The 22,953-nt window shown below is 56.2% G+C and overlaps 1 protein-coding gene across 2 annotated transcripts in view; it reads left to right on the forward strand.

The window, feature by feature from the left end:
* The window catches only part of OGDH (oxoglutarate dehydrogenase), a 32,733-nt gene extending 9,786 nt beyond the window's left edge, over positions 1 to 22,947 (forward strand). The window contains exons 3-22 of one of the 2 annotated variants that reach the window (XM_009272272.1): positions 3,757 to 3,859; positions 9,058 to 9,102; positions 11,457 to 11,572; positions 12,766 to 12,920; positions 13,362 to 13,508; positions 14,005 to 14,095; positions 15,082 to 15,261; positions 16,367 to 16,495; positions 17,016 to 17,195; positions 17,562 to 17,714; positions 18,405 to 18,507; positions 18,723 to 18,851; positions 19,766 to 19,916; positions 20,012 to 20,139; positions 20,227 to 20,405; positions 20,588 to 20,659; positions 21,156 to 21,278; positions 21,853 to 21,925; positions 22,531 to 22,694; positions 22,786 to 22,947. In XM_009272272.1, the coding sequence (XP_009270547.1) occupies positions 3,757 to 3,859; positions 9,058 to 9,102; positions 11,457 to 11,572; positions 12,766 to 12,920; positions 13,362 to 13,508; positions 14,005 to 14,095; positions 15,082 to 15,261; positions 16,367 to 16,495; positions 17,016 to 17,195; positions 17,562 to 17,714; positions 18,405 to 18,507; positions 18,723 to 18,851; positions 19,766 to 19,916; positions 20,012 to 20,139; positions 20,227 to 20,405; positions 20,588 to 20,659; positions 21,156 to 21,278; positions 21,853 to 21,925; positions 22,531 to 22,694; positions 22,786 to 22,944 (2,580 nt within the window). In that variant the 3' untranslated portion in view covers positions 22,945 to 22,947. The remainder of the gene's footprint in view (positions 1 to 3,756; positions 3,860 to 9,057; positions 9,103 to 11,456; positions 11,573 to 12,765; positions 12,921 to 13,361; positions 13,509 to 14,004; positions 14,096 to 15,081; positions 15,262 to 16,366; positions 16,496 to 17,015; positions 17,196 to 17,561; positions 17,715 to 18,404; positions 18,508 to 18,722; positions 18,852 to 19,765; positions 19,917 to 20,011; positions 20,140 to 20,226; positions 20,406 to 20,587; positions 20,660 to 21,155; positions 21,279 to 21,852; positions 21,926 to 22,530; positions 22,695 to 22,785) is intronic. The other variant, XM_009272273.1, reaches the window with a different exon arrangement.
* The last annotated feature ends 6 nt before the right edge of the window (positions 22,948 to 22,953 follow it).

Consider the following 22,953-nt stretch of genomic DNA (forward strand, 5'->3'; position numbering starts at 1 on the left):
AGCCCAGGATACGGTTGGCCTTCTGGGCTGCGAGCGCACAGTGCCGGCTCATGTCCAGTTTTTTATCCGCGAATACCCCCAAGTCCTTCTCGGCAGGGCTGCTCTAAATCCACTCATTGCCCAGCCAGTATCCATGTTTGGGATTGCCCTGACCCATGTGCAGGACCTTGCACTTGGCCTTCTAGAACTTCATGAGGTTCACATGGGCCCACCTCTCTAGCCTGTCCAGGCCCCTCTGGATGGCATCCCGTCCCTCTAGAGTATCAACCGCACCACTCAGCTTGGTGTCATCTGCAAACTTGCTGAGGGTGCACTCGATCCCACTGTCCATGTCCCCGACAAAGGTGTTAAATTATACTGGTCCCAGTGCGGACCCCTGCGGGACACCACTCGTCACTGTTCTCCACCCAGACATTGAGCTGTTGACCGCAACTCTTTGAGTGCGACCACCCAGCCAATTCCTTATCCACTGAGTGATCCACCCATCAAATACATGTCTCTCCATTTTAGAGACAAGGATGTTGTGCGGGACAGTATCAAATGCTTTGCAAAAGCCCAGGTAGATGATGTCAGTTGCTCTTCCCTTATCCACCAATTCTGTAACCCTGTCGTAGAAGGCCACCAAGTTTGTCAGGCACGATTTGCCCTTAGTGAAACCATGTTGGCTGTCACCAACCACCTCTCTGTTTTCCATGTGCCTTAGCATAGTTTCCAGGAAGACTTGCTCTATGATCTTGCTGGGCACAGAGGTGAGGCTGACTGGCCTGTAGTTCCCCGGATCTTCCTTTTTTCCCTTTTTAAAAATGGGGGTTATGTTTCCCCTTTTCCAGTCACCGGGGACTTCACCGGACTGCCACGACTTCTCAAATACGATGGATAGTGGCTGAGCAACTTCATCTGCCAGTTCCTTCAGGACCCATGGATGGATCTCATCGGGTCCCATGGACTTGTGCACCTTCAGGTTCCTTAGATGGTCTCGAACCTGATCTTCTACAGTGGGTGGTACTTCATTGTCCCAGTCCCTGCCTTTGGATTCTGTGAATTGGGTGGTGTGGCTAGAGCACTTGCGGGTGAAGACCAAAGCAAAAGTTGTTGAGTACCTCAGCCTTCTCCATGTCGGTTGTAGCCAGGTCTCCCGTTTCACTCATCGGGGCGGGGTACAGTTTCTTTCATCTTTCTTTGTTGTTCTATGTACCTGAAGAAACCCTTCTTGTTATTTTTCATGTCCCTAGCCAAGTGCAGCTCCAGCTGTGCCTTGGCTTTCCTGATCCCCTCCCTGCACTCCTGGGCCATATCCCTATCATCTCCCCAGGATGTGTGTCCCTGCCTCCACTGCCTATGCATTTTGGGTTTGTGTTTTAGTTTGGCTAAGAGGTCTTGACTTAGCCAAGCTGGCCTCCTGCCTCCCCTGCCTGACTTCTTGCACGTTGGGATTGAGAGCTCGTGCCCCTAAGAAAAATATCTTTAAATATCTCCCAGCTCTCGTTTGCTCCTTTGCCTCTGAGGGCAGTTTCCCAAAGGATCCCACGCACTAGCGCCCTAAACAGCTGAAAGTTTGCCTTTCTGAGGTTTGGGGTCCTGACTCTAGTTTTTACGGGTCCTGTACCCCTCAAGATTGAGAATTCAACCAGGGTATGATCGCTGCAGCTGCAGCCCAGGCTACCTCCAGACTTGACCTCTCCGATAAGTTCTGCTACATTAGTGATTAACAGGTCCAGCAGTGCCTCTCCTCTGGTCGGGCTCTCCATCATCTCTACTAGGAAGTTGTCCTCAACGCACTCCAGTAGTTTCCTGGACTGCTTGCAGTTCGCTGTGCTGCTTTTCCAGTAGATGTCCGCGTGGCTGAAGTCCCCTATCAGGATCGGGGCCTGCGAGTGTGATGCTTCCTGCAAATATCTGCTGTGGTCTTGTTTTGGGTTGGGGGAAACAATCTGCCTGGCTTGCGTTGCACGTGGAGAATAACAAGCAGCACGGCTCCTATGGGGGAAAAGACCTTCTTCTCGCTCCCACACTGATTTGAGGATTTGCTGCGTACCTGCAAACTGCTGAGTTGACCTCAAAGCCACTGGGCACCCCCAGCTCAAAGCCGTTTGCCGGACAAAGTGGTCTCCTGGTCCCGGTGAGAGCATCCTGGCCGTGGGGAACAGCGTGGTGAGCTTGCGTCCTGCTGACTGCTGAATGATGGCCTAGCCCCTGCACTTCGTGGCAAGACAGACAAGCAAATAGCTCCCGGACAAAGCTGGCCCAGAAGAACAGCTTTCCACGTGGCCACCAGTGATCGGGCATGTCGTCATCTGGCCCTGCAGAGAGCATGGGCGGGGATCGGTGCTTTCTTAGCAGTTTGCCTTAACGTCGATGGCTGATTTCAGGCTCTTTGGCTGGTAAAACCACAAAAATCCTTTCCTAAAATCCCCTTGGGATACTCTTAGTAGGAATGCCTTTCTGGTAAATAAGGTCAGATCAGTATGTCTGGTTTGTACAAGAGGTTTAGTAATCCCCTCGTATACGAGTGATCTTTCTAACTGGTAACAGATTTGGTGGCCAGGAGTATCGTTTTCACAGCACAAAGAAGGCAGCGCACCCTGTACCATGGCAGTGTTTCCTGCCCCACTCCCAGTGTAGCTGAGCCTGAAGCTTCAAGAGCAGAAGCCGTCAAGAAATAAACGGTGCCTTGCCAACTGGAGAGGGCTGGCCACTGAGATGAATTGAGTTTGGCCAGCGAGATGTGGTGGGGTCTGTCTGGGGGCACCTCCTCCTGTGAAGGCGAAAAGCAAAACTCCTTGTTACCTCTCATTATTCTCTGTGGCTCCCGATGCAGATTCAAACCCAGCCTGGTGACTCCTGGCCTGACTGCCGCCACCAAGAGCCGTCAAGGCTTTCTTGGTGCCAAAGCCCTTTGGTATTTCCACACCTGCCCCTTCCCAGAAGAGCGACATGAGTGCTCCAAGACCTGCTGTAGGCTCCTCTCTCCCAAAGGATGCTGTGAGCTGCTGACCTCTAATAGCACAGACAGGCAGGTGTTCCTCAGACACGTTCCTCTGCCTTTCAGGAGCTACTGCTGCTGGTGGCAACACTTGTTTTCTCTGCCACGTTGGCAGGAGAGCCCCTAGATCTGCCAAAATCTGGAAAATTGCCTCTTCGTTTGCTATGATGCTTAGGAGGAAACCATCGGTGTGACGTTACTGCATCTGTAGAGAGGAGGTGCTCAGGTTGGACACCAGGCAAGCGGTGGGCGACCCTCAGACCTCAATTCTGGAAGGTCTCTGCTGCAAAGGAGATAGCCTTCCCCCTGCCCGCCCTGCCGAAGCCTGGCCTCAGGCAGAGCAGAGCGGTCCTTGCAGCTGGTGGCACTCACACCTACATGCTGTAGTTGAAAGTAAACCCAACTTCTCCAGCCTTTAGTTGCAGCCAGAAATTGGGGTGGCTCTGCAGAAAATGTAAAGAGGGAAACTGTGCATGACTTTTTGATCTTTTTTTTTAAGGAATGTCTCTTCAATTAACTTGTTTTAATGACTAATCTGTGTTGTTGCTTCCAGGTCAGGGGTCATCACATTGCAAAGCTTGATCCTCTCGGCATTAGTTGTGTAAATTTTGATGATGCGCCAGTAACTGTTTCTCCAAACGTCGGTGAGAATTACTCTGCAAATTAATTCTAATGTAATTTAACTTTTTTACCCCTCCCCTCTTTTGTTTTTCTCCCTTTCCCCTCTCCCTCTTGGTACCTGTTCTCCTTTCCATTCCTGGCCCATTTCATAGATTCGAGGGCATCATGTAGCACAACTCGACCCACTGGGCATCTTGGATGCAGATCTGGACTCCTCCCTTCCAGCCGATATTATCACATCCACAGACAAACTGGGTGAGGGCTTTGAGAGCAGTTAGTGCTGCATTGCTTGAGCTCCTCTCTCTTTCACAGCTTTGTAGGTAGATTGCTTCACCAGTAAGGGGGGAAAGGTCTTAAGTTTCCTTAGTAATGATCACTCTAAATTTATAGTCGACCGGCTGCCGCGGAGCAGTTCTGCCCCCCTCCGGCTGTCACAGCAAATGGGTCTTGTGCCAAAACCCTATTGCTCGGCTCATGTTTCTCCTCCAACCGGTGCCAATTAATTATGTCATTGAACTCGCTCATCCAGGGGTGGAAGCAATTGCATCTTCTGGAAGTGCAAAGCAGAGAGGTTTTGCGTTGGTGAGAGCTGGAGGTCTGTTCCCTCAGCTCCTCTTGCTGCTCTTGGGGGCCCTGAGAGCTGGGGGGAATGGGCTGGCTTTGTCTCTGCAGGGCTGAGAAGCGCCTCTTGGTGTGCCCCTGCGATGATGCCCTGCCCTCCTTCGCTCCCAGCTTGCTGCAGCATCTGTAAATCCCTTAATTGCCCCCTTTTTCCAAGACTGAGCTATGAGTCCCTGCCGGTGATCATAACAAGGAAGCTTTGGGATGCATTCCCGTCCGAGTGGAGAGGTGGAAATCCCAATGCCTTCGAGCGAAAGATGCATGAGTGTTGCACAGAAGCGTGCGTGGTGCCTAGGACTTGAAATCCTAATCTGAAAGTGCTTAAACTCAGCACCTCTCAACGTGCTTTAGATTTGATCTCTGTAGTACGCTGCCATTCTTCTAGCTAGAACAAGGTCGCGGCGCTGAGCTCTTTCACCTTGCTGGTGCTTTCCAAGGGTCGTTACCCTGGCACTATGAGCGCTCGAGAGGCATGCTTCTAACTTAGAGTAGAGCAGCAGTAATGATTACTAACCTCGCACAACTGAAACAGCCGATCAGAGCGTACAATGCATGTAAACGATCTTGGTTCCTTGTTCAGCTGCCAGCGCAGGGACACCAGCCCTGGACCTGCTGGACCTTCATACAGGATTACGTGTACTGGGAGTGGTAGGGAAGGATTAGGTTTTGGTTGTCCCAGCTCGCTGGATGATGGGGAAGCTGCTTCATCCAGAGGTCTGGACTTCTGACGTGCTTGTCCGGAGGACCAAGCCCTGGCTGCGCCTTGGGAGCCAGCCGGCTCTGGGTTGGAGCAAGCCCTGTGCCTGGGAGGTTTTGATGGGAAGAGGTGGTGGCCATGAACCCAGGCGCAGGAGAGGACACAAGTAATTGTAGTCGGCGCTGTGAGGGGAGCAGGGAGACTTTTTTTAGGTGACTTTGAAGCTACTTCCAGTGGCTGGGGAGAGGAATGGGTGAGGAAAGCCTTTTCTAGCTCAGGGGTTTTGGCCTCTGCTGTGGGCGCTACGGTCCTTCTGAAGCAGAGCAGCAGAGGAGAGCCCTGAAGCCCTGTGCCTAATGGACATGTTTCCCTTTTGAGAGGAGAGCAGGGTCTGCACAAAACGCAGAGCCAGCCGGCTGCAGGTGGTTGCAGTGACTGCTCTCCCTCATGAGAAAAGGGAGCCGGGTGTGGGGAGCAGAGTTACCATGCTGCCTAGTAAGTCATAGACTCACAAAGTGGTTTGGGTTGGAAGGGACCTTCAAAGGTCAACTAGTCTACCCCCCCCGCCATCAGCAGGGACGTCTTCCACTAGATCAGGTTGCTCAAAGCCCCCTCCAACCTGACTTTGAACACTTCCAGGGATGGGGCATCCACAGCTTCTCTGGGCAACCCGTTCCAGTGTCTCACCACCCCCACCGTAAAACATTTCTTCCTTATGAGTCATAGACCACAAAGTGGTTTGGGTTGGAAGGGACCTTCAAAGGTCAACTAGTCTACCCCCGCCATCAGCAGGGACGTCTTCCACTAGATCAGGTTGCTCAAAGCCCCCCCCAACCTGACTTTGAACACTTCCAGGGATGGGGCATCCACAGCTTCTCTGGGCAACCCGTTCCAGTGTCTCACCACCCCCACCGTAAAACATTTCTTCCTTATGTCCAATCTAAACCTACCCTCTTTCAGTTTAAAACCCTCACCCCTTGTCCTGTCACTACAGACCCTGGTAAAGTCTCTCTGCGTCTTTCTCGTAAGCCCCCTTTATATATCGAAGGGCCACAGTAAGGTCTTTCCGGAGCCTTCTCTTCTGGGGGGGCTAAACACCCCCAACTCGCTCAGCCTTTCTGCACAGGAGAGCTGTTCCAGCCCTGGGATCATTTTTGTGGCCTCCTCCGGACCCGCTCTAACAGGTCCGTGTCTTTCGTGCACTGGGGACCCCAGAGCTGGATGCAGCGCTCCAGGTGAGGTCCCAGGAGAGCTGAGTAGAGGGGGAGAATCACCTCCATTGACCTGCTGGCCACGCTGCTTTTGATGCAGCCCAGGAGACACTTGGCTTTCTGGGCTGCGAGCGCACATTGATGTCTCATGGCCCCAATTTGTCACCCACCAGCATCCCCAAGTCCTTCTCCGCAGGGCTGCTCTCCATCCATCCATGTATCCATCCTCCAGTCTGTGCTGGGACTGGGGATTGCCCCGACCCTTACACTTGACCTTGTTGAGCTTCATGAACTTCACACGGGCCCATTCCTCCAGCCTGTCCAGGTCCCTCTGGGAGGCATCCCTTCCCTCCAGCATATCAACTGCACCACTCAGCTTGGTGTCACCTGCAACCCGGCTTAGGGTGCCGTTGATCCCATTATCCATGCCATCGATGAAGATATTAAACCATATTGGTCCCAGTATGGACCCTTGAGGGACACTGCTCCTTACTTGTTTCCACTTGGACATTGAACTCATGGGGCTGCTTCAATGGCGAAAGTCAGTTCAGAGGGCTTTTCTTCTGCTTTGGCCGTGTGGTTCCTCTGAAGCAAGGTGTGCTCCAGCAGCATCCTTGCTTCAGAGGCAGAAGAGCCCAAGAGCCCTAAGCAGTCCAAGAACAGGTCCTCCCTTGGAGCCCCAGCTGCAGAGCTGGGCTGGCAGCATCATCACAGCTGTAACAGAATCTGGGTAAAGTGGTATAAGCTCCATTTTTCCTGCTCCCCCAGGGTGAGCGGTCACGAGCCCAGCAGCATGACCCAGCCTGGCTTGCCACAGTGGAAAGTGTTTAGGCATGGCTGGTCCGTAGGCATCGGCTGGAAGAGAATCTCAGCCCGCAATCTCCGTGTCTGAGCCAGGCATTAAGTTTGCTGTTTCTTTGTGGCTTTCATAGTAAGATAGCTGTCATTGCGGTTCCTGGTGTTGATTTAATGACCAGGAATCCATGAATTCGTAGGAAATAACGAGTCCTGGGAACAAGCTATGCTGGTATCAGCCGCTAGCTCACGCTGGGGTTGTGTCCCGTGGTAGGACCCCAGACTCAAATGGCTGTGTCTAATCAAAGGAAGCTTTATTATCTTGCTGTAAGTATTATTTATACTGAATAGACTTTCCCCTGGTATCCTCATCCTGGAAAGCCTCATCTGGTTGATCTTAAAATACAACTTGGCTAACGTAGCTTGCAAACAGCGCTCAGCAAGAGGGGAGGAGAGCAGCGCTGGTGCAGAGTGTGGGCAGAGCTCTGGCTGAGCCTAAGATCAGGTGTTGCCTGCTTGTGGCAGAGAAAGCCAATTTCTAAGCAGATCCTGCTGGCTTTTTTGCTTTGAAAGAGTATTTCTTAACACTTGACAGAGCAGTTAATGGCAGGAGTGGTTCTGAAACTTGGAAACAATCTCGTTTCCTCTTTCTGAGCAGTGAAATCCTTAAAGGTTAGCTTTTGTGGTGTGAGCTCTGCTGCCAACAGCTTAAACCGTGGCCAGGCAGTGCTGTAATTCAAAGGAGTTGCATGGTTAATCTCGGAAATTGATCTTTCTTCTCAATTGCCTTTTGTTTAGCAACTGGTTTGTGTCTGGTTTGGAAGCTCTCTTTGGATTAAGCAGTGTGAGCTTTGGAGAAAATGTAAGGGGGGGGGAAAGCCTGCCTTGAGGTACTCGCTTTGATGAGTGGTGGGGCTGGAGCCACCAAATTCCTCTTTCTCTTGTCTTTTCTTTTTAAAAACCAAAATAATCTCATCCTGGTCTTCCACTGCAGCTGATCTGGCATGGTAAGTGGTGTAAAACAAGGACGAGATGACTGCAGGAACTTGATGTGACCTGTCCAAGGAAATAATACATTAGCACGCTGAAATCCAGGTGGTGCATGGAAGGCGCTGTGTGTCTGAGCATCCGTCTGTCTGTCTGTCTGTCTGTCTCTCTGTGGAAGGCAGCTGCTTCTGCCTCTTGCCCAGGGGAATTGATGGAAATCATTCTCCAGCTCGGGAAGAGCCAGGCAAGCCCCTGCAGGGAGATGGGCTGGGAGCACTGCCACCTCCCCTTTCCCCAGTTTGAGACCTTGCTAACCAAATGTCTCACCTAAACGTATGACTTTTCCCCGCTGACCAAAAAGAGAAGTGTTTCCAAAGCCTTTCTCGTAACCCAGGTGAACCTGAGGCACTCGGGTTACCTAACCTAGCCGGGGAGCGCAGCTCCGGTGACGCATGCTGCCCATCGCTCCGGCAGCCCTGCCTGCATCCGGCACTGCATCCTGGCGCTCCCGCCTGCGCCGAGCATGCTCGAGAAATGACGACGTTGTGCGTGCCTGCCTCACCGTTGGTCTTCATTAACAGCCCGCTCGTTAACACCCCAGTCCCCCTCCTGCCTGTGTGTAGGCAGCAGCGGTAGCTCCTTGGGGGTGACCTTGAAATCCTCCCGGTAGCAATGAGCAGAACAAAACCCTCCGGGGGCAGATGTTGGTGGGAGGCAGCTCCCTGCTCTGCAGAGGATAACGCTCCCCTTGATGCAGCTTGACGGGAAGATGCCTTTTGGTTGTAGCAGGTGAAGGTGCTGTGCCGGGCGGTCTCCCTCTCCCATCCGAGGTGTGCACGCGAGAGGACATCTCAAACCATGCAGCTCAACTGCTCCCCAGTTTCTGATGCCCCCCCGTTCCCCTCCCTGCTCCTCCCTCCTCTCACCAGACTTTCCACCGGGATTTCTTTTCCGCCTAGTGCGTAGTCATCCTCCATCCCAATCCTTTTGCCTCTGATGGTTTTTGACTATTTTAAATACTGTATTTTTTTTAACTTGTGCTTTCCATAACTAGTTTTCACAGTTCCAGGTTTTTTTTTACTAACTTTGACTGCGTCTCTCTATCTTCTCCCTTTCTGCACCCCTTTCCCTGCCCACCCCAGATCTCGCAGTGTTCAAGGAGCGGCTGAGAGTGTTAACAGTAGGAGGTATGCAATTAATGAGCCTTTAACCCTCTGGAGTGCAGGACTCTCTTTGAATAGGTTATTCTGGGCATGAACCAAGCTGGTAAAGCGGTCCCCCTCCTGTCTTGCACCACTCTTGAGTTTTGTAACATGTTTATTTTGAATTTGTCCCACTAAAAGTCTCAAGGTAGGCGCTTGGTTAGTGATGCTTCACCTGTAGAGATCCCCAATTTAGAGCCTTGCTGGCCTTTTCCATACCGTGTGTTTGCATGCCTAGCTTGTTAGAGTACACGTTTTGTTGTGAACATTAATTTTACAAGGCCTCAATCTCACCAATTGGTTTGAGTCTCCTAAAAATCCAAACTGTCTTCTCCTGACTCTGCCCTGGTTTTGTCCCGGTGAAAATTTGGCAGCTCATCCCTAGCCTTCCCCCCATCTGATGGTATTGCTGCCTTTAAATACTCAGCTCTGTCAAAAAAGCTGGCAGGTTGCAGCAAAGCAGAAGCAGAGATGCTTAGAGCCCTGAAAACTGCTTGTAAAATCTGATACCCCAAAGTGTGCCTGAGTGTTCGAACCGGCATGGCAGAGCGAGCCGAAGGCTTGTGCTGCAGGGCTGGAAGCCACAGCAAATTACCGAGGCTTCCCTGAAACCTCCAGCCAGCAGCTTATCTGGGATGCTCTGTACTAATGCCACCTCTCTCCAGGACTTCTGTTTGGATAGGAATTGCAGAGAAGTCCTGGAGACGTGGGGCCAAACCCTCAGCTCCTGCCAGCTGCGGTTCAGTGCTCCCAGGCACGGCTCTGGAGCTGAGCTCCCCAGGGTCTGGCTTAATTCCTGCCCCTGGGACTAGCAGTGTCCAGGAGGGTGATGTGGGCAGAGGAGGGGATGGACGGCAGTGGCAACCAGGAAAACCTCGGCTCCGGGCTTGCTGTGGGTGTTGCCTGCCTCCGGCAAGCGCCGTCCTCGAGGCTGCACAAGGGACGAGCCGTGGCCAGCCCTGTCTCCAGCTCATCCTCCATCCCTGACCAGAGAGTGAGGGATAGACTCTTTCAAGATTAAGTTCAAGGAGGGCCAGCTCTGTAGGGGCCAATTTTTGCCTCCCTTTGCCCGGAGGAAGGTGGGTTATGCTGCCCTGCAACGTTGAGGGGGTGGCATCCCCCATACCCTCCTAGAGAGACCCCAGCTGAGGCATTGGGCTGGTTTGGAGGGAGGTGGGAAGAGCGGGGGTAACTCTGCCTCCTCTGTGGCTCCTGCCCTGGGTTAGAAAACACCTTGAAACCTGGCCCTGTTGGGAGCGGGCAGCTCCGCTCGTCCACCCTCCTTCTAGCCAGGCTCCTGCTTCAAAAGGGTCTTGGGACTCCCCAGTCCCCTTCCCAGCTCTGCTTCTGCCTTGCTGCATCAGTTCAGCGAGTTCATTGTCCCTCCTCCTCCGTGCCTCAGTTTCCCCAAAGACAACCATGAGCTTCAGCAGGCACTGAGGCACCTCTGATGGCTTTGGGGTACCGTGGAGCTGCTGCAGGCCCTGGCAGGGACCTGCCGATGCTGTAACAGCAGCAGGCGGTGGCAGGGCTCATCTGCAGCTCTTAAAACCCGACATTCAGCTCAAAGCCCCGCTCGGCACCTTCTCCAGGCGCACTCAGCTCCTCGCAGCCCCATGTGCTGTAAGTAGGAGCTGCCTATGAACCACGAGGTGCCAGCACCAAAAAGGAGGGGGTTTGCTGAGCAGAGCTAGGCTAAACCCCTAATTAAAAGGCTGTTAATTGGGCAAGGGGGTATCCGGGCAGCAAAACCGCTGAGGGGCCAGCTGGCTGCCCCACTCCCGGGCTGAGCTATTCAGGAGAGTCCGTCGCAGAGCCCTGATGCCGTTTTCTCTCTCTTGCTTCTCTTTCTCTCCCTCTTTGGGGTTTGTTTTAACCATTTCCTTCTCCGTGTTGACTTTTCATTTTTAATTCCCACCGTGTGGGAATTAAATCTGTTGTGCTCGGTGACTCCTCAATTCCTCTGTTTCTTTTCTCTCCCCTCTGTTATAATTTGTGGTGTATTTTTTGCGTTCTTGGGGCTACAAACTTCCTGACTCTCACCCTGGATTTTAATTACCGATTTACATGCGTATATATATTGCTTTGTGTTTCGTTTCCTGCGTTACCTTTTGTAATAACCTTGTTGTTCTGTGCTTAATGTCTTTTTGTTTAATTACGGCTTGGTTTTTATCCATATAAACCTCCTTCATGCTTATTTTTGGTTTTATGCTGCTTTTTTTTGTCCCTTCCCCACCTCTCCCAAACGCACCCGGTCCCTGCGTGACGGTGTCTCCCCGTCCCCTTTCCTTCCTTCTCTCTCTTGCTTTCGCTTGTCCCACCCATGAAAAATCCTGCAGGCTTTTACGGGCTGGATGAATCTGACCTCGACAAGGTCTTCCACTTACCCACAACCACTTTCATCGGTGGAAACGAATCGGCTCTTCCACTCCGGGAAATCATCCGTCGGCTGGAGGTGAGGAGGGCAGGGAGGGCTGTGCGAGACCTGTTTGCAGCCTGGGGTGGGGGCAGAGCAGTTGCTTTTTGGAGGTCCTGGGCCCTGCTGCTGCCTGCAGCCTGGGCCAACCTGCAAGATTTTAAGCTTTTCAGGTTGGGAGCTGCTCCTCGGCGCTTGTCCCACTTGTAGCAGCTGCCCCGTGTTACCTGGTCATCTCTGATCACCTCCGGCTTCACGCTGCGTTGGGGCAACACATTTGGTCTACCCAAGGTGGAGCAAACCCCAGGCAACTAAATATTGCATTTTTGGAAACCTTTCCAGCTACATTTTCCAGTTTAAAGCAGCAAACGGTGCTGGGAGAGCACAGGAGCGGGCTGGAGGCAGGCGATACCCCCCCTCCGTGCGCTGCTGTAGTGCTGCTGCCCTGCGTGGTGGCCCCTTGGAGGGTCTTGGTGCAGGAGCAGCTCCAGCCTGAGGCTGGGGCTTCCAGCTCTTGCAGCCGGTTCCCCTTTGCTGCCAAATTTCATACCCTGCTCTGCCCGGTCTGAGAGCACAGACGGCTCCCAGGCAAGCTGCAGGCTTGCTCAGATGGTCTCTGCCGAGACAGGTTGACCTTGGGAGAAGCAAAGCTGCGTCAACATCTTAGATAAGCTGCAAGAACGGGCTTCTTATTTTTGGGTAGAGATTGTTTTACTGATTCTCTCCCCACCATATGAAGTGGGGTTGTGGACCTGGTCACAGCTGATGCCACCGAGAGGGAAAATCTCGCCTCCGAGGTGGATGTAAAGGACTCGAGGGTCCTGGGCCCCTCGGGGAAAGGGAATTAAACGTTTCGATGCTGGGTCACGTGCAGGGTCCGAGCTGCCCCACAGCATCCCGGGATGTCCCTTGTGGCTTCCCCTTTCCTGGGAAAACAGCTCAAACCAGGCTCCCAAAATGGGGCTGGCGCGGTGCTGGCTGCCGGGCGCTGCTCGCAGGTCCCCCCAGGCTGCCATCGCGAGCAGCGCTTGCCGGTGTCCAGGCAGTGCGGTGCAGCTGCCAGGCAGGAGGGTTTGTGTCTCTGCTGGTGCAGGAGGGCTCTTTGTCTTGCTGAAAGGTTAAAGAGGGGAACGAAAGAGTCCCTGGCCCTGTGGCCTGATATGATGCCGCACGTGAGGAGGCGTTAAGGCCCTGGCGGTTGTCTCACGGCCCTTCTTATCCCGTCGGGGCAGATGGCGTACTGCCAGCACATCGGCGTGGAGTTCATGTTTATCAACGACCTGGAGCAGTGCCAGTGGATCCGGCAGAAGTTTGAGACCCCGGGCATCATGCAGTTCACTAACGAAGAGAAACGCACGCTGCTGGCCAGGCTGGTCCGCTCTACCAGGTACTCTGGGGGGGTATTCACCTTCTCCTTATCTTCCCTTGCTGCCTGGGGTGGTTTGCTCCCAGCTGGAGCGACGCGGTCACCACCTGAGTCACATCTTGATGTCATCTGTTGCGGTTGGCTTAATCAGCAGGGTGACGCCAGTGAGCTGCCAGGCTGGCAGGCTCAGGAGCTGGCAAAGAGCCCGAAAACATGGATGATCCTGAAAGAAAAGGTCTAAAAATAAGGTTTAAGTGCAGCACAGTGTTGGGGTGGGGGAGCAGCCAGCCGGGCTCTGCGGGTGGAGACCAGGGTGACCAGGAAGGCTGTTGGGCTGCTGTGTGATGCCTGCTTAAGCATCACTGGGTGCTGTGGCTCCCTCAGTGCGGTCCCCATCCTTTCTCTGGTTTCTGCCCTCAGCTGTAGCCCTGGCACTGATCCCCCTCTCCCTTTGCCTTCCAGGTTTGAGGAGTTCCTCCATCGGAAATGGTCTTCGGAGAAGCGTTTCGGTCTGGAGGGCTGCGAAGTGCTGATCCCAGCCTTAAAGACCATTATTGATAAGTCAAGCGAGAAGGGAGTGGATTATGTTATCATGGGGATGCCCCACAGGTAACCCTGCCTCTCTCCACGGCGGTGCTTGGGGTGCGGAGGAGGGGGATGCTGCCGGGGTTCGGTACTGGAGGGCACACTGGTTTCTGCTGTCACCTAACTGGTCTTGGCTGGTGGTGAACCTTAGCTGGAGAACTCAGGCCTTGGCTGCTGTCTGCTCATCGCGGTGTTTTCAGCTTCAGCTTGTTTGTAAACTCATCTGGAGAGGGGTGGTGGCTCAGGTGGCAGAGCTTGAATCCCAGAGCAGGATTCGGCCTGCCCGCTCTGGGGCAGCTGTCGGGATGCAGCAGCAGCCAGTCCCTCCCCGTGCTGAGGGGTCTGCAGTCTCCTTCTTGGGTGAAACTGCAGAGCCCCCTCCCCGGTTGACCCTACAGCCATCACCGGAGGTGTGGGGTTGTTGCACCACCTCTGCGTGACGGGGGGGATGGTGGGTCACCGTCGGCACTTGATGCCAGGCTGGTGCTGCTGGTTGCCAACAACTGTCTTGGTTTTGCAGGGGACGCCTGAATGTTCTCGCCAACGTGATCAGGAAAGAGCTGGAGCAGATCTTCTGCCAGTTCGACTCCAAGCTGGAGGCTGCTGATGAGGTGAGTCTCCTCCTCTGCCCGTAGCAGGTTGCTGTCGCCTGTCCCCATGCGGTCCCTGGAGGCTGCGGCCGTGCAGCATGAGCTGGACTGTGCCACTGCTTGTGGTGTCACTCGGTAGCATCGGCGTCACAAGGATTTCCACATCGCACGCACGCTCGTGTGACCAAAGCCTTCGTGTTGGTGCCAGTGCTGGTCTGTCCCTGCCTGTCCCGGGGGGTGACATGTGCCCTGGTCGCTGCTGGTGTCTCCAGCGCAGGCCGGGTGGTCAGCGGCTCTCCATGGGCATAAAGCAGCCTTGGGGTGAATGACAAGGTGAGGGGAAGGTGGCCAGGAGCAGAGGTTGGCTTGTACCCTTGCAGCAGCCCCTGGTCCCTGTATGGGACCCTAAAGCAGCTCCAAAAGCCCCGAGGCTCAAATCGCTTGTGCTGCAGGCTCTGTCCCTGGGATGCACTCATGCTTCAAAGCTTCCAGCATCATAAGCTGGGATGATTTGGCTTCTGGAAAGCTGGGCTGGGCTAGCTTTATCCTGCCATGCCCTTCAGGTGGGGTTTCAAGGTGAGAAAGCAGCAGCCTGGGGCATCGAGGTGCCCCGACTGGGAACCGCAGCATATTGTGAGTGGTGCCAGGGACAGCTGTACTGCCGCAGTGCTGGCAGAGCTTGGGTGAGCATTATCCCAGCTCTGTTTTCCAGTGTCTTCCCCAAACCCACCACACTTGCTTCTTCCCCTGCACCTACGACCTTATCTAGATGGGCTTGGTGTGTGTCTGAGGTTTGCTGGCGGTTTGGCACCTGGAACGGGCTACCTTTGCTTTGCTGAATGCCAGGTCAGCTCCTAAAATGAGCGCCTGCTGCTTTCTGTCAGTGCCTCCAGAAAATGCCCCCTTTTTCCAGCCCGTGGGGTCAGTGCTGCCCTGCCTCAGGTCTCCTTCCATGCTCCAAAAGCTGCTCACGTTCCTGGGGGTGACTCTCCTCTCCCCTCTGTCAGGGCTCCGGTGACGTGAAGTACCACCTGGGAATGTACCACCGGCGGATTAACCGCGTCACCGACAGGAACATCACCCTTTCCTTGGTGGCAAATCCTTCTCACTTGGAGGCAGCTGATCCCGTTGTTCAAGGCAAGACTAAAGCAGAGCAGTTTTACTGTGGGGACACGGAAGGGAAGAAGGTGAGTGGTGCTGAGACGCCCACAGTGAAGTGGCCCGGGCTGGATGGGGTTTGGTGGGCGGCAGGCTGGTAGGAAAGCGAAGAAACCCAGCTGGTTTTTGTTTGCCGTGTCCCTGCCGTCACCCTGCTATCACCCTGGCTTTGGTCCCCCATCCTTCCCCGCTGTCTTTGGGGATAACTTTGGTAGGAGCTTGCCCACCCTGGGCTCCCGTTGCCAATTCCTCTGTCTCTCAACGACCGGCTCAGCTGGGCTGCGGGGAGCAGCAGACGCCCAAACCCCGGGTTGGAAAGCAGGGAAATGAGGGGTGCTCCCGAAAGCCAACCTTAGCATCACAGCTCAGAAGGCTCGGCAGTAGGAGCTGAAGGATCTCAGCGTGACCAGGGATGACCATTCCTGGGGCTGGGAAAGCTGGAGCTGGCAGCAGGAAGCAGCTCTCCGCACCCAGGTGGGAGAGCAGGCAGGGAATGGGCTGCGGTGGGAGGTTGGTTTGTGGTCTGATTCATCGCAGACCTGTCTCCAACACCAAGAAGTGGAAGGGTGAGATCAAAAGTACTTCCCTTCCTCCTACTCCCCAAGGGCTGGATATAAATAGACAAACTCTGTCCTCGTCTGACAGGCGGTGTCCTCAGCCCGCCCCTGGGTACGATATCCAAATAACATCACTGAAGCCGGAGTGAGCTCCCAGTCCGGCTCCTGCCCAAAGGTCTTCTGGGGTGAAAGCGTGGAGGAAAGGGGCATTTTTCTCGTCTTCCCCCAGTTAGAAAAAGGCTCTGCTTTGGGACGTGTGTGTTTGGGAATGGGACTCACCGCCCAGCTGCTGTGCACAGGGTGCCATCCTGCTGCCCAATCGAGGCGCCCCGAGCGTGCCGCCCTTGGTCGGGGAGAGAACTGGTGGCCACAGCCTTCTCCCTGGCAGTTGCGCCAACTGTGGCTGGCTCCACTCTGATCCCCTGAGAAAGCATCGGATGCGTTGATGAGCTTCTCCATGTCCTCTCTGGGATGCCAAAAGCTCACAGGGATGAGACCTGGGCCCTTTCCTGGTGGCTGCCTCTGCCCACCGTCCCTGCAGAGCCCCTGCTGACCACTGTGGCTTCATGTCTCCCAGGTGATGTCCATCCTTCTGCACGGAGACGCCGCTTTCGCTGGGCAGGGCATCGTGTACGAGACGTTCCACTTGAGCGACCTGCCCTCCTACACCACCCACGGCACCGTCCATGTCGTGGTGAACAACCAGGTGAGGAGCAAATCCCCTGCGTCCGTGGGGATCCCTCGCAGACCAGCTGGCCCCTCTGCAGGCTCAGATCTGGGTGGTGGCTGGCAGCAGGCAGTAGCTGTTTCCCAGCCAATGTTCCAGGCATGAGCCGTAATCCTGGGGTCAGCAGGGGGGTACTTTATACCCAGCTGCTCAACAATAGCAGCTTTTGGGTCCAGCCTGGCACAGAGGTGGTGCAACCTGATGCTCAGCGTGCGAGATCACCAGGGCTGCTCCGTTCTGCCCCCGCATAAACCAGAGACATTTCACTGGGACCAGCCCATCCCCACGGGTGCAGTGGGATGATGGCCTGGGCGCAGGGACTGGGATGGGCTGCGATGCCCAGGGTGCAGGAGACGGGCAGGTTGTGCTACGGCTGAGTGGCGCAGCCGTGGGGGAACCCCCAGCTCAGCCGCAGCAGCCTAGCTGCCCTCGAAGCTGCGTGTGCTGCTTTCCAAATCCTTACCACTGTGCTGGTCCTGTTCCCTCTCACCCACTACAGATCGGCTTCACAACAGACCCCCGGATGGCCCGCTCCTCCCCGTACCCGACTGATGTCGCCCGCGTGGTGAACGCGCCCATTTTCCACGTCAACGCGGACGACCCGGAGGCCGTCGTCTACGTGTGCAATGTGGCAGCAGAATGGCGAAGCACCTTCCATAAGGATGTGGTGGTGGATTTGGTAAGAAATGTGGCACGAGGCTTTATCCTAAAGCTGTGGCTCTGCTGTGGGTGGTCGTCGATACCTCTTGGGGTGTATTTTCTGAAAGCTGAGGTTTCTCTTCAGGGCTTGTCTGGCCCTTTTGACAGACAAGGGGGAGGGAGAAGGTGGTGTAAAGCAAGGCAACGAGGCTGTAATAGCACTTGGAGAGGCAACACTGTCTCTGTATGGAGCCTGCCCTCGCCTCGCACACTGGGGAGGACACGCTTGGGTCCTTCCTGGGCTGTTTTGGACCCTTCCTAGCACAGAGACCCAGGTACCGCCGACTGCTTTCGGAGCTGCGGGTTGCAAGCAGCTGCTTTCAAAGGCTCTTTCCCTTCCTGGCAGGTTTGTTACAGGCGCAATGGTCACAACGAGATGGACGAACCCATGTTCACGCAACCACTGATGTACAAACAGATCCGGAAACAGAAGCCGGTGCTGCAGAAATACGCAGAGCTGCTGATTTCCCAGGGGGTGGTAAATCAGCCAGAGTACGAGGTACTGTCCCTTGGGGCCTGGGAGGAAAACTGCGGGTGGCATCTCCAGGGAAAACTACTTATTTGGCTCAGACCTGGGTGTGAACGATGTGACGGGGCCCGTTTCTGCTTGTGCTTGTCACCTGAAGGTGGCAGAGCTGTGCTAGGGTTGGGCGAGCACTGCAGACCTGGCAGCGATGGGGTTAGGAGCCGAGGCTCGTCCTTGGACTGTGCCAGCTCTGAACAGCACAGGAACATCTAGTTCAAGGATTGCCCTGTGATCAGTGCAGCACAGGCCACACGGCGCTGGGCCACTGTGGCACGGCTGGGACCCACGGGAGAGTTGGGTTCTGCAGCACTCGGGCTTGCTGTGGCCTGGGGTTATCTGGGGCAAGTCCCCCGCCCCGGCTCTGCCGCCGTGGCAGCAAGCGCGGCAGCAGCTCTGCCAGCTCTTCCTTGCCCCGGTACCACTTTGCAACACCTGTGGGGCTGAATGCAGGTTGTCAGTTCGGACTGCAGCAGAGCTGTCCCTTGGGAGACAGGGGCCTCCAGCAGCAGCATCTGCTCTCTAAGGCTGAGCTGCACGGCCCTGGGGCTCCCCTGCTGTAGGGATCAGCTGTGCCCTCCAGCACCCTTGCAAGCCCCCAGGCTCGGCACCCTTGTTTGAAGACCCCTCACTAATGGTTTTCTGCCTCCTGGTTCTGCCTTTCAGGAGGAGATTGCCAAGTATGATAAGATCTGCGAGGAGGCCCATGCGAGATCCAAGGATGAAAAGATCTTGCACATCAAGCACTGGCTGGACTCACCCTGGCCTGGTAAGTTGCTAGCAATGTTTTGGAGGTCCCTAGCAAAGAGCCTGGCTTTTCTAGGGCTGTGGCAGATATTTAGTAAACCACCCTGGTGGGGAGGTGGGGTTGCACTCTACGCTCCTGGCATCCCCACCCTTGCTTGAGGGTGTCCATGACCTGAGCTCTTCACACAGAGCTGGGCATGGCTCCCACAACACGGTGGACTGCTCCTCCTCCTGCAGGTTTCTTCACTCTGGACGGCCAACCCCGGAGCATGACCTGCCCTTCCACCGGTCTGAATGAAGAGGACTTGACGCACATTGGTCAAGTGGCCAGCTCAGTGCCAGTGGAGGATTTCACTATCCATGGAGGTAGGAGCTTGCGGAAGCTATGCCAGACCGGGCGTTTGTTCCAGAGAAGATGTGGATAGGGCTGGAACGTGGCCTGGAAGGAAGGAACCTGTTACAGTGCTTCAATATATGTGGCCAGCAGGTCGCGGGAAGGGATTCTGCCCCTCTACTCCATTCTCCTGAGACCTCACCTGGAGCGCTGCATCCAGCTCTGGGGTCCCCAGTGCACGAAAGACACGGACCTGTTAGAGCGGGTCCAGAGGAGGCCACAAAAACGATCCCAGGGCTGGAACAGCTCTCCTGTGCAGAAAGGCTGAGCGAGTTGGGGGTGTTCAGCCCCACCCAGAAGAGAAGGCTCCAGAGAGACCTTACTGTGGCCTTTCAGTATATAAAGGGGGCTTACGAGAAAGACGAAGAGAGACTTTACCAGGGCCTATAGTGACAGGACAAGGGGTGAGGGTTTTAAACTGAAAGAGGGTAGGTTTAGATTGGACATAAGGAGGGTGGTGAAACACTGGAACGGGTTGCCCAGAGAGGTGGTGGATGCCCCATCCCTGGAAACATTCAAGGTCAGGTTGGACGGGGCTCTGAGCAACCTGATCTAGTGGAAGATGTCCCTGCCCATGGCAGGGGGGTTGGACTAGATGATCTTTGAAGGTGCCTTCCAACCCAAACCATTCTGTGAATCTATGAGAATTAGTTCACAAGGGAGCTGTGGTTAAGGGAAGTGAACTGAGGGGTAGCTCTTCTTCGGAGCTGATCCTTCCCTGCAGTCTTGATTCCTCGTTCCTGGTTCATCCCTCTGGCAGAGGTGGATCCATTCCTCTGCCCCCAGGGATTTGCGGTCTGTCAGTCCATGGGCATGTTGTGGGACAAACACGGTGTTGCTGGAGCTCCCTCCTGCACCAGCTACGAACCGGCTTCTGTCCTGGCAGGTTTGAGCCGTATTCTGAAAACCCGCGGGGAGATGGTGAAGAACCGGACGGTGGACTGGGCCCTGGCAGAGTATATGGCATTTGGCTCCCTGCTCAAAGAGGGCATCCACATCCGCCTGAGCGGCCAGGACGTTGAGAGGGGGACATTCAGGTAATGCCGTGCTTTTGGTGGCTGTAAAGGCGATTACAGCCTTTGCAGAAGGGATCCGAAGGGTGACGATGGAGTAACGCTTTCCCCTCTTCCAGCCACCGTCACCACGTCCTGCACGATCAGAACGTGGACAAGAGGACCTGTATCCCCATGAACCACCTCTGGCCCAACCAGGCTCCTTACACCGTCTGCAACAGCTCTCTGTCGGAATACGGCGTCCTCGGTGAGCGAGGAAGTCTGCGCCTGCTGCCCGGGGGGGGGTGAGGCCGCTCCGGGAGGATAACCCCTTCGCTTCTCTCCCATCCCTCAGGATTCGAGCTGGGCTTCGCCATGGCAAGCCCCAATGCCCTGGTGCTTTGGGAAGCCCAATTCGGGGACTTCCACAACACCGCTCAGTGCATAATCGACCAGTTCATCTGTCCCGGGCAGGCCAAGTGGGTCAGGCAGAACGGCATTGTTCTGCTGCTTCCCCACGGCATGGAGGGCATGGTAAGGACCCCCCCCAGCTCATGGGCACCCAGGGGTGCCTGTTGCCTGGCCTGCACCAGAAGCAGAGCCAAGGGCAGCAGCGGCAGGTAGCGCTGCTCTTGGCATGGCCATGCCCAGCATTGGCTTCTTGCGCCAGCCTTGCTTCCCGCCTGCTCAGTCTCCCCCCTGCTTGGTCCCTGCAGGGTCCCGAGCACTCCTCTGCCCGCCCGGAGCGATTCTTGCAGATGTGCAACGACGATCCCGACGTCTTCCCTGTGAGTGGCGGCCGCGCTGAGCTCAGCCCGGCCCTCCTGTGTCCTGGACCTGACCACTGCCTTGAAATGGGGAGGGGGGCAATAACACCCGGGTGGGGTCAGTGCAACACTGCGGTCGGGGTGGGTGTCATAGAGCTGGTAGCAGGAGGTGTGGGATTGCCCTGGGCTCATGCTGCAGCTGGGAGGGTTTGGGGAAAGGGGCTGAACCCGGTGCCCAGGCTACACCTCTGCTGCCCCTGGGGCTGCTGCACAGCGTGAGGCAGAGGTGACCCCAAAAGCGGCGTGGGAGGGGGGTGCTGCCCACCCCCATGGCCGCCCCAAGGTGGGGGACACAGACCTGCAGCCTCTCCCAGGTCTCCGTGGGTCTCCGTGTGCTCTGGAGGGGGAGAGAAGGGAGGGAGGGCTGGGTGCCGCTCTTTTCCCCACTGCTGGAGCTGCGAGGCCAAGAGGCACCTTGTGTTTCTTGAAATTCCCTTGACCGCGCTCGCTGAGGCAGAAACTGGATGACTTCGACGTGCGCCAGCTCTACGACTGCAACTGGATCGTCGTGAACTGCTCCACTCCGGCCAACTTCTTCCACGTCCTCCGGCGCCAGATCCTCCTGCCCTTCCGCAAACCGGTCAGTGCCGGCAGCTCCGCGCCTGGCTCGGTGCCAAGGCAGGGCAGCCCCATGTCCCTGCCGAGCCTGGGGATGGGACTCAGAGCGGGCTTGTTCGTGCACCTCGGCAGCAAACACGGGCAGTTTGCCTCTGCCCGGGCCAAGGACCTCTTGGTGCTTGGGGCTGGCTCGGTACATGACGTGCTGTCAGCTGGCTCGTGCAGGCTTGGGTGGCTGCAACCCCTTCCTGTGCTCCATGGGGAGGTCAGAGACGTCAGGGCCGGCGGGCACTGGTAAATAACCTGGTCCAGCCGCTTGCCTTCAGCTCCGGCCGTGGGGCAGGCAGGTCCCCGGCAGCACCTCAGCCTCTTCCCCAGAGGAAATCCAGACTGGGAAAGCCAGTGCTGTCAGAAACCCGTGCCCCATCTGGCAGAGCATGGCAGCCGAGCGAGGAGCAAATCTCTCGTGGCTGCTCCCGTGCTCAGGCAGGGGAGGGCAGGCAGGATGGGCAGGTCAGCGCTCCGGCCTTTGCTTGCAGCGGGGTGCTTCTGGCGAGGCTGACTGCCTTGCTCTCCCTTTTCTCCCCCCCCTCCAGCTGATAATCTTCACTCCAAAGTCGCTGCTGCGCCACCCCGAAGCCCGCTCCAGCTTCGACGACATGCTGCCAGGTACGAGCAGCGCGGAGGTGTCTGTTTCCCCCCGTGCCGCTCTGTGGGATGAAGGATGGAAGGGCAGGAGCCGGCTGCCTGAGGTGAAGTCTGCTTGGCAGCAGCCTCCCCGTGCTGAAGAGCGGCTGACTGAGGCCGATGCCACCAGCATCGGGGCATCGCAGCCTGTGTGGGGAGCTCTGCACTGGCGTGGCACGCGGGCTGCCTTCCTCCCTCCCTGCTCCCCTCCAGAGCTGAGGCGACATGCTCGCCCCCGCCGCAGCCGGGGTGTGCCGGCTGCTGCCATCTACCCAGCAAATTGGAGCCACCCCTCATTAGTGCTGAGTCTGGCACCCTGGGGAGACGTGACTTGGCTTTCCAGGCTTTGCCGTGGTGCTTCCTCCATCGGCAGCCGCTTCCCGCCAGAGCGGTGCGGCCGGGGTTTGGCAGCCCTGTTTGTACTGGGAGCCGGACCCAGTACCAGCTGGTCTGGCTCTGCCTCTCCGGTTTGCCTTCCCAGGCCGGGGTCCTGGGAGGGGGCTGGCATGGGATGCGGGTTGCAGGGCAGCTGCCAGTGCGGTGACCTGGGCTGCTGCAGCTGACGGTGCCGTCCTCTCCCTTGGCAGGCACCCACTTCCTCCGTGTCATCCCCGATGGCGGCCCCGCGGCCCAGAGCCCCGAGCAGGTGAAGCGGGTGCTGTTCTGCACTGGCAAGGTCTACTACGACTTGACCCGTGAGCGCAAGGCTCAGCAGATGGAGGCTGATGTGGCCATCACCAGGGTGGAGCAGGTGAGCAGGGTCCGGCCACCTCTGAGCCCGCGGGCTGAGGGTGCCATGGCCCCCGTGATGCCGCTGTGACGCTGCTCCATGTCCCCCGCAGCTCTCCCCGTTCCCCTTCGACCTCCTCCAGCGGGAAGCCCAGAAGTACCCGGCTGCCGAGCTGGTGTGGTGCCAGGAGGAGCACAAGAACCAGGGCTACTATGACTATGTCAAACCGCGGCTCCGCACCACCATCAACCGTGCCAAGCCCGTCTGGTAGGGACTCGGG

The sequence above is a fragment of the Aptenodytes forsteri genome, unplaced genomic scaffold (assembly GCF_000699145.1).
Source record: "Aptenodytes forsteri isolate BGI_AS27 unplaced genomic scaffold, ASM69914v1 Scaffold574, whole genome shotgun sequence".
Lineage (NCBI taxonomy): Eukaryota > Metazoa > Chordata > Aves > Sphenisciformes > Spheniscidae > Aptenodytes > Aptenodytes forsteri.